Source organism: Chenopodium album, chromosome 24, assembly GCF_948465745.1.
Source record: "Chenopodium album chromosome 24, dcCheAlbu1.1, whole genome shotgun sequence".
Classification (NCBI taxonomy): Eukaryota; Viridiplantae; Streptophyta; class Magnoliopsida; order Caryophyllales; family Amaranthaceae; genus Chenopodium; species Chenopodium album.
The window spans coordinates 9373372-9384199 of NC_137857.1; the positions used below are offsets into that span (position 1 = coordinate 9373372).

Genomic DNA, 10828 nt, shown 5'->3' on the forward strand with positions numbered 1-10828 from the left:
AGAGATTGTACCTTAATTATGAAAATGTGCCTGGATATATATAGGGGAATAACCAAGCATGTGCCATCAATCCTTATAGGTGGCACACCGACCTTATAGGTGGCGCACCGACCTTATAGGTGGCAGGTGCCTGCGTGGTTTTAAGATGCTCTCCACGTGGCCGAGAAACTGGCCATTGTGGATGTTAAGCTGGTTTGCTAATTGCTGGCTAATTAGTAACATTTAAGCCATTTAACGGCCAAAGAGCTAGGTTGTCGGTATTATCCCGTACAGTACATTGATCTGATATGTTTTTACAATTGTTGCATATGTTCTCTCTGCCATAAATTACTTAAGAATAATGTATATTAAATTTTAATCATGATTAATTATAACAGAATGGAGTGTGGTTAATGAACCAACACATAATAGAGAGCACAATACAAGCTCTAATCTCGGAGGATAAAGGCTTAATAAAAGGTCTTAATGTAGCTGATATGGGATGTGGAGTAGGACAAGTTCCATTGGCTCTAGTATCGTTGATAATTGAAATTATGCAAAGGAAGTGCAAGGAATTGAAGCATGATAGTGAAGTTCATCAAGTGCCTAAGCTTCATATGTACATGAATGACCTTCCCTCAAATGATTTTAGCTTATTGTTTAAAGATTTGCTCAATTTGGAGGTGTTAAAAAGAAAGAATGAAGGTGAGCCCGTGTGCTTCTTGATGGGTGTGCCCGGTTCCTATTATGACGTGCTTTTTCCCCACAAGACTTTGCATTTTGTTCATTCTAATTACACTCTTCATTGGTTATCTAAGGTTTGTTTTGTTAAACACTTGTTTAGTTGATTTTTTATCTTACCTTGAGCATCTAATAAGCGGGCCTGGGCCACATCCGACACAACTGTCCACTTTACACGACCAAAGAGGTTCCACCTTAAAATCATATGGCAATGAGGGGAGTAGCCCCTTAGCCTTATAAAGTGGATATAACTTTCTTATTTCTTCTTCAATGTGGGATACACATCCCATTACAAACTCAAACTTATAAAGTCAACCAATGTGGGACAACACACAACTCACATAGTCACGTGTGGGTTTATTCATGGGCTCAACAACATCTTTTATCTTTAAGTGACTTATTACGTGGCCGTGGTAGAATGCCCCACATCAATGTCCACATAAATTATTTTGTGTCGTGTCAATTTTTAACACCTCCATTTGAAATATGTACAGATACCACCAGGGGTTTATGATGATCAAGGTATGTCTTTAAACAAGGGAAACACTCATATAGTCGAAACAAGTCCCAAACCAGTTGCTGAAGCTTATTGGGCTCAATTTGAACAAGACTTCAATCAGTTTCTCAAATGTCGCTCAAAAGAAGTGGTACCAAATGGATTTACGCTCTTAACAATTACCGGTTCACCATGTTTGACGGATTCATTGCCTTGGGCGCTGTTCTTGATGACCAAAATAATGACTCAAGCCCTTACTTCTCTTGTTTCAGAGGTCTTACACACTCTCCTTTATCAACTTCCTTCTTCAATTTCGCTACATAATGCATATATATGTTATTATTTTTCTAGACCTTTTGAGTCTGGGTAGGGTCTGGGTCTAGGTGACATTGGGTAGGACACGAGTCATGATATAATTAATGTTTTTTGACCCATATTCTACCCAAACTCTACCCATGACCCATAAGACCAGTCCTTAGTCAACTTATCTATACCCGTGCATAGACTTGCACGATATATTAGATAAATTAATTATTTCAAAATCAAATTAAAAACATCCTAAGGATCTTGGTAATGAAATTGAGTATGATATGAAAGACAACATAATATGAAACAGAGGTAGTATTTATGTAAAATTAGAGGATGTTTATTACTCTGTATCATATAGAGTAGATAAATTTTCTTCAAATAAGCCACAAGGAGTTTAAAATGATAACTTACAATGATATTTTTCAGGGAGTAATCAAGGAAGAGAAGCTAGATAATTTTGAGTTCCCGTTGTATTTGGCAAGCACAGATGAACTTGGAATCATAGTCCAAAACGAAGGCTCATTTTTGGTTGAACATTCAGAGACAATGGAGCTTGATATGGTACCTGAAATTGAGGACAAATGGGAAAGATCTAAGATAATTACGAACGTCGTTAGGGCATACACAGAATCAGTACTTTCGCATCATTTTGGTGAAGAAATAATCATCCCTTTATATGAGAAGTTCAAATATTATGTATTCCAGTATTTAGCTCAAGATCAAGCTCCGAAACACTATTCTGTTACGATTTTACTTAGAAAAAAATAGGCATGATATGCATGAACAAAGATGTTTGGGTCCACTTTAGTCCAATTGGGCCTAGTCACTAAATGATCCAATTAAAAGCCCAAGGTCAAGGTTCAACTCTCCATTTGTGCTAAAGTCAAGATCAGTCCATAAGGCAAGTCAATTGGGCCAAGGCCCACTTCTCCCATATGTGCAAAGGTATAAAAGCCATCAATATCTCCATTTTACATTCATTCACATAAAGCCTCAAGCAATTAATTCTCTTGCATAGCTTTCTCTCTCTACACATTGTACTGACTTTAGCATCGGAGGGGCCTTCCTCGGCAACACCCCCGAGGCTAGTTTACGTGTGTTTGCTGTGCAGGAAATCCTCGGCCCAACATTACTTGGACCGAGCCCAGTCTTCACCGCTTCTCTGGACCTTTGGCAAGGTCCCATTGTTTTCACCCGAAACAATTTGGCGCCGTCTGTGGGGAAGACTTTCAAAAAATCTTTAAGCCAATTTCATTAGTGCTACCTCAATCTTAGTTCCAATGGCTAAGAATCGCAAGAAGAAAAACAACTGTGCTTCTCCTTCGAGAAAACGCCGAAAGTCACTAGGAGGGGGACCCGTAGAACGCCCTACTCCTAGTTCATCCCCTCCGCGGGACCGGAGCCCCACCGGGGGACCCGATTCTCAAGGGGATCCAAGGGAGAGGTCCGAATCTCCCATAATTCAGTCCAATCATCAGCCGAGTCCACCACCTCGGTCGAATGAGGAAAACCGGTCCACTCAAAGGACTCATTCTCATACTCGGAGTCAACCTCGAAGTATTCATTCTCACTCTCGCTCTCAACCGATAACACCCTTAACCAGGCCCAACTCGGAGGAGGTAGTGAGAGCCCTAGAGGTCCTCATGGATGCCATGAAGGCCCAAAACATGCCACATCCACGCGACCGAACCCCTCCGTAAACCAAGAATCAGCGGAGACATCTCGGTCAGGAAGGGGGGAAACCCTCGTCCTTCAGGGAGTTGGGCGAATGGGAGGAGCATACCTGGAGAACCGAAAGGGAAAAAAATAGAAACTCTCATTTCTTCAGGGAACCTTCTACCCAGCTCACTTTGAGCAAAACCAATAGGAGTAGCAGTTCTGCCACTCGGCCAGAAACTGCTCGCCGAAGCGTCCTCGACCGTCTCGGCGACAGGGAACGGAGTGTGCACAGCCGCCTCTCCTACCCTGCAGCCGAAGCCCAGACCTCCCAGCCAGGGACGAAAACCACTTCTACCTCTCTGAGAGGGCGGAGCTCGGTCCCTTCGCCTGGGAATAAGGGAAAGGCCGTGATGCTGCCTTCCAGCTCTCCATTCGAGCAGTGGATACTGGAAGCCCATGTGCCGACGGTTAAAATCCCGTCGCACATTACTTATGATGGAACTTCGGATCCGAAGGACCATATTGCCTCATACGAGGCACACATGCATCTTTGCCCCAGGTTCGAAGCGACTTGGTGCAAATACTTTCCAACCACTCTCAAGGGGTCGCGCAAGCGTGGATCTCCAAAGGAGTAAAAGAAGGCTCGATAACTGGGTGGGACGATCTGTCCTCCAAGTTTAAGAGCAAGTTTTCCAGGGCAAATCGTCGAGAGAAGACTACTGCAGAGCTTATGGGTCTGCAGCAGGGGGAGGCCGAAAGCCTCCGCGATTATCTGACTCGCTTCAGCAACGAGTCGTCCAGCATTTCTCAGCTGGACCAAGGGCTGGCAGTTTTATCCCTTCAACACGGTCTCAGAATTGGACCGTTCTCCGACTTCATGGTCATGAATTCACCCAGGACCTTGGAGGAGGCACTGAATGCTTCGGATAAGTTCATCCGAGCTAAAGAGTGGAACAAAACAAAAACCCAACCTCAATCTGGGGGAGGGAAGCAAAAACAACCCTCGTCTGAAGGCCAAGGCCAGAAGGCAAAGGGAAAGGCAAAGCCTCGGAGCAATCTTCGGCCAACGAGTCGAAGAAGGAGAAATCTGCTCCTTTTACGGGCAGATACGAATCATACACTCCGCTCTCTCTTCCGCGCGCTAAGATCTACAGCGTAACGAAGGAGAAGCAGAGTTACAGAAACCCGAGACTACTCCTAGAGTGGTATCAGCGAAAAAATAAGAATCAGTGGTGTGAGTTCCATGAATCACCGGGACACAACACTGAAGAATGTATCCAGCTGAAGGACCAAATCCAGGATATGGTCCGGAAGGGGTACTTGAAAAAATATATCGCGGATCACCGCGAGAAAAAAGAGGCTGAGAAGTCCGAAAAGGACTCTCGGCAGGAAATCGACTTCCCCCGAAAGAACGGCAAAACTGCGAAGGGAAAATTCCCTTCAATTCATATTATTTCGGGTGGAGCATGCTCTCGGAGGGAGCACAAACGTCACCTTAGGGCTCTGACCCACCAGGTGAATCATGCTGACATTCAGCCACCCCAGTCACCGGTGCCGAACATGACGTTCACATCCGCTGACTGCCAGGGGGTGACGTACCCTCACGAGGACCCGTTGGTGATCATCGACACGGTAGCCAACCACGACGTCAGTAAAGTTCTGATTGACGGTGGTAGCGGAGCAAACATTTTGTTCCGAAAGGCCTACAACCAAATCAAGCTGAAGCCCAAGCACCTCACACCGGTACCCTACCCGGTATCCGGATTCAATGGAGCTTCAACTTATCCTGATGGGAAGGTTATACTTCCTGTCACCATCGGCTGCGATGAAGCAGCCAGGAACGTCATGACTGAATTTTTGGTCATCGATGCTCCTTCAGTGTACAACGTGATTTTGGGGAGACCCATAATTCACGAGATCCAAGGGGTTGTCTCAACTTATCATCAGCTGATGATTTACGTTTCAGACGCCGGCTTCCTCGAAAGGATTCAGGGCAGCCAAAAGGAGGCCCGAAGGTGCAACTACCTCAAGCCATCTACTAGTCGCCCAGAGGACGACGTTGAGGATGAGGAGGAGAAAGAAAGAGAAAAAGAGCCGAGTAGGAAAAAGCCGAAAGGCATAAGTGCTTCGGCCCAAGGTGCTGTGCCCAAAGACAAGGGGACAGAAAAAGAAAAGGCTAGCTCTTCATCTGAGCCGAAAGACTCAGAGAGCCAGCCGAAGAAGAAAAAGTCTAGGACGCCTGCTGACATAGAAAGCAGACCAGATTGTGAAGAGTCCGGCCCAGCAACAATGGACCTGGACCAGCAGACTGAAACGGTCGAGTTGACCGAAGGCGATGCTGAGAAATGTATGACAATCAGGATGGAGCTTGATCCGAACACCCGTTGTGAACTTATTCAACTCCTTCGGGACAACAGAGATGTGTTTGCTTTCTCGGCAGCTGATATGCCTGGGATAAGTCCAGGCCTCATCTCCCACAAGCTTAACGTCGACCCAACATGTCGGCCAGTTAAGCAAAAGAAGCGGAATTACTCCGCAAATAAGAACCGAGACATCGTAGCCGAAGTCAAAAAGTTGCCGGATGCAGGCTTCATCGAACCTTGTCAGTATCCAGAATGGCTGGCAAATGTGGTGATGGTTCAGAAGGCCAATGGTACCTGGAGAATGTGCGTTGACTTCACGGACCTAAATAAGGCTTGTCCGAAGGATTTATATCCCTTGCCAAGGATCAATCAGCTAGTCGACTCGACAAGTGGCCATGCCTTGCTTAGTTTCATGGACGCATTCTCGGGGTATCATCAGATCTTCATGCACCCCGACGACCGAGCAAAGACGGCATTCGTCACGAACGCCGGGGTGTACAATTACAAAATGATGCCCTTCGGATTGAAAAATGCGGGGGCAACTTATCAAAGGCTGGTATATCAAGTTTTTGCTGAATTGAAAGGCCGAAACATGGAAGTCTATGTTGACGATTCAATCGTCAAAAGCGAAAAATCTGAAGACCATGTTAAGGACCTGGCCGAAACCTTCGCCACCTTAAGAAAACATCAAATGAAGCTGAATCCGAAGAAGCGTGTCTTCGGCGTGAAGTCAGGGAAATTCCTTGGGTTCATGGTCAGCAAGAGGGGGATTGATGCCAATCCCTCCAAAGTTCAAGCAGCGCTCGATCTTCCTGAGCCGAAAACAAAGAGGGATGTTCAGCGGCTCACCGGAAGAATGGCAGCGGTCTCGAGGTTCATTTCTAGAGCTTCGGATAAGGGGTTACCTTTCTTCAAAGCCTTGAAACTCCCAAAAACAAAAGAGCTTGTTTGGGAGGACGAGCAAAAAGAAGCCTTCAGGAAGCTTCGGGAGCATCTGACTCAGCTTCCAACACTGGCTAGCCCAGTAGAGGGAGAAACCTTGTATCTGTACGTGGCTGTTAGGCCAGCCACCATCAGTGCAGTGCTGCTGAGGGAAGAAAATAAAATTCAGCAACCGATCTACTTCGTCAGTCACACTCTGACGGATGCCGAGACCCGCTACCCTCTACTTGAAAAAGTTGCCTTTGCAGTAATGGTAGTTGCTCGGAAGCTGAGGCCCTATTTTGATTGTCATCAGATAGTGGTTTTAACTGATCAGCCACTGGAAAAAGTTCTTGGCAAAGTTGAAAAATCCGGTAGGCTGGCCAAGTGGGCTTTTGAGCTCACTGAATTCAGCATCAGCTACCAGCCAAGAGCAGCCATCAAGGCTCAAGCTCTAGCGGACTTCCTGGCCGAATGCTCGTACCAGGAGACGCTAGACGACGAAAAGAAAATCTGGACCGTGTTTACGGATGGATCCTCCACCGTAAATGGTTCGGGGGCAGGGGTAGTGATAACCTCTCCCGAAGGCAAATCCTTTTAGTATGCACTCAAATTTTCTTTCAAGGCTTCGAACAACGAGGCTGAATATGAGGCACAAATTGCTGGCCTAGAACTGTGCATCTATCTGAAAGCCGAACATGTCTTCCTGAAAACAGACTCTCAGCTAGTTGCATATCAGATCGGTGGCAGCTACGAGGCCAAAGAGCCCTCCATGATAGCCTATCTTGCCAAGATCAAATCAGTCATTGCAAAGCTGAGAACTTTCGAAGTTCAACTGATCCCAAGGGGTCAAAATGCTCAAGCCGACGCACTCTCCAAACTTGCCAGTTCAACTCTGACCGAGCTGAACAGATCCGTTTATGTGGAAGTGCGCCGAGAAAGAAGTGTCGACGAAGCACCTGAGGTGTGCTGCGCCGACCCAGAGCCCAGCTGGATCGATCCCATCCTAGCTTTCAAGCTTCGGGGAGAAATTCCCGAGGACAAAATTTTGGCCTCCAAGCTGAAGAGAACCAGCTCAAGGTTCATTGTCTTCAGAGGGGAGCTTCTGAAAAAATCCTTCTCAGCCCCATTACTGAAATGCGTGGGCCCAATAGATGCGGATTACATCCTTCGGGAAATTCACCTCGGCATCTGTGGAAACCACATTGGGGGAAGGACCTTAGCCCACAAGGCATTGAGGGCTGGATAATACTGGCCCACCATGGTCTCAGATGCTAAGGAGCTGGTTAGAAAATGCGAAAAATGCCAAAAATTCGCACCAGTCATCCATCAGCCAGCTAGAGACCTTCAACCAATCCTTAATCCGCTTCCATTTGCCCAAAGGGGGCTAGATATTTTGGGACCCTTTCCAGATGCACCATACCAAAAAAGATAGTTGATAGTCGGCATCGACTATTTCAGCAAATGGATTGAAGCTGAAGCAGCTTCGAATATCACAGAGCAAACTGTCAGGAAATTCATCTGGCAAAACATCATTACCCGCTTTGGTATTCCGAAGATTTTTGTCTTTGATCATGGGAGGCAATTTGATAATCTGCCGCTGAGGGGGTACACAGATTAATTCGGCATCAAATTGGCATACTCAGCAGTGTGTCACCCACAAAGTAATGGCCAAGCCGAAGTTGCAAACAAGCAGATCCTCAATGCTTTGAAGAAAAGGGTTGAAGATCAAAAGTCCAAGTGGATAGAGGAACTTCCAGGAACCCTCTGGTCACTTCGGACAACTGAAAAAGAGGCAACGGGCTATTCACCTTTTGAGCTGGTGTATGGTGCCGAAGCCGTTCTTCCAGTGGAAATCGGTTCTGAAAGTTTACGAGTGCACCACTTCTCGGCTGAGAATGAGCAACTTATGAAGGAATCTCTCGATTTCCTCGACGAAGTAAGAGACTCAGCCCGAGACAGAATGGCTGCTATAAGCAGAGAATCAGCAAATTTTATAACCGAAGGGTCCATGCGAGGCCTCTCAAAATTGAAGACCTCGTCCTTCGGAATGCTGCTGCAGTTCAGAAAAGCCGAATCCATGGGAAACTCTCAGCTGCATGGGAGGGACCCTATGAAATTTATGATGAGCTTCAGCCAGGGACATACCGATTTCGTCAGTTAGATGGAACTGAGCTGAAAAATCACTGGAATGCTGATGTACTTAAGACATATCATGTGTAAACCCTTCGGGCAGAACAATCTTTGTAAGTACATTTTGAATTATTAATGAAAGGCCTCAGAGCCACCATTTCTATAATTATTTGCAATTTTTTATTCTTTCAAATTTTCTTTATGCTATCTACTCTTCAAGGGTTTTTATTCAGCCTTGTCCGAAACCTTCGCCTTCGTGTAACTGGGTTTCAGATTGCTGACAAACTCGTCTTTTAAAGAACTCTGGTCTTTCAGCTGAAGTAAAACTTCAGTAAGACTTGTTCTCCAAGACAACGAGTCCATGGACAAATCTGGGATATTGCCTTAACTGAGCCTTGTATCCCAGAAAGCCATTGTCTGAAACATTGCCTTAAGTTGGCCTTGTGTTCAGATATCCTTTCTTTCAGATAGACAGAAAACCAAGAATAATAGCAACTGTTAAAAATTTTTTATTCAGCTCCGTCTAAAGAAACAAATCCCAACTCAGAAATCCAAAGACTTGAGTCTTCAGATTACAGGGGGGGCAAGAGGCACTATCAGTGCAAGTTTATCTTCAGCAGAATTCTTCAAGCCGAAAGCTTTGTACTTAGCAAATTTTGCGCGAAAATATTTTCAAAGTTCAGAAACAGCAAACATTCGAAATAAGGCCAAGCAATTGAAGAAGACGCATCAGATAAATGAGATTAATGCTCAGAAAACGAGCTACAAGTTCAAATATTCAAAGACAATAAAAATCGGCAGCCGCCCACAAGCGGAAAATTACAGCTGCCGAAGTACGTACAAAAACAAGAGAAAGCAGTTTGTACATCAAGGCAAGCTGAAGCAAAAAACAAGGCAAAAAATTCAGAAAGCGGCAAGTCTAAAGTTAAGCACATGATGAACCGCAAGATTCTGAAGATGACTGCCCGAGTTCCTATGCTTCAGCCCGAGAATTAGACTGATCAGCAGCACTGGGTCCCTTAGTGGCTTCAGCCCCAGCAGCAGAAAAGGCAGGTTTGGCACTCTGCTGAGCCTCCCTTTCCCTTTGTTCAGCCTATATCTCCTTTCTGAAGGCTTCTTCCTCAGCTTCTTCAGCCTCTAGAATTTCATCTTCGATTGGAGTTGGATACTTCATGTGAGGGTCTTCGGGATCCTGGATCCATTCTGCGCACTTGGACCAGTCCAACTTTGGCTCAGCATGCAGGCAGACTCTTCGGCACACCCTGAACCCGTTTCTGAAACCCATGTCGTATTCTTCCTAGGTGTAGATACGGACCTTGAGTAGAGCCTCAGCATCAGCTAGCTTCTTCTTGGTCTCCTCCAAGTCTTCCTTGGATTTCTGCAGCTCGTCAGCAAGCTTGGAGGAGGAGTCTTTCTGCTCGATCAGCTCCTGCTGAACCTGGGAAGCTTCAGTCTGTGCCTGGGACAGTTCGTCCTTCTTGGCCTTCAGCTGATCCTCAACCTCTGAAGCTTGAGTCTCTAGGCCTCAGCAGCAGTAGCAGCCTCGGAGAGCTGGACATTCAGGGCTTGGAGTGCTTCTTCGGCAGCCATTCTACTGGCCTCTAAAGCTTCCAGCCTCTGTTGCACTTCAGTTTGTGCAGCAGCCCCATCTCTGATTTGGCTCTCAATGGCATCCTTGAACTTGGAGACGTCCACTCCCATGTGCTCCTGAAGGAACTTCTCCCCTTCTATTAATGGGGGAAAAATTTCCTTCTCCATGGCCTCGCAGAAGGTCTGAAGGGCCTTAGCAGCTTTCTTCTCGTAATCTTCATCCTTTTGCTGCTTCTCTTCAGCTGCTACCTGCTTCAGCTTGGCTAGCTTCGCTTCTTCCTCTGCTACTCTCTTGTCATCTTCAGCAGCATCCACCCTATCTTGGAGGGTGTCAATCAGCTCTACAGTGAGAGTCTGATTGTGCACAAACTGGAAACAGAGGCACGAGTCAACAAAAAAAAAAAAAAACTGAAGAGCTGAACTGAAAAAGAAATAAAGGCAAGGAAGAAAATTTACCTGCATCATCAGCAGCTGATTTGATCTAGTCGGATCTGGGACTGATCTGCTGGATTCGCCCATCCCAGCAGTAGCCTTCAGCGACCAGACCCTTGCTCTATCTACTTCGGACATACCAGCAAAATTGCCGAAGTAGGCTGCAGCACCTTCTCGGTTCTGACCCCATATGACATCCTAGATG

The 10828-nt window shown here is 46.0% G+C and overlaps 1 protein-coding gene across 1 annotated transcript; it reads left to right on the forward strand.

Annotated features, from left to right (window-relative positions):
• The first annotated feature begins 476 nt into the window (after positions 1-476).
• Positions 477-2293, forward strand: LOC145610527 (3,7-dimethylxanthine N-methyltransferase TCS1-like). The gene is made up of 3 exons (XM_081665849.1): positions 477-797; positions 1215-1490; positions 1952-2293. The coding sequence occupies exons 1-3, from the start codon at positions 477-479 to the stop codon at positions 2291-2293; spliced, it is 939 nt and encodes a 312-aa protein (XP_081521975.1).
• The last annotated feature ends 8535 nt before the right edge of the window (positions 2294-10828 follow it).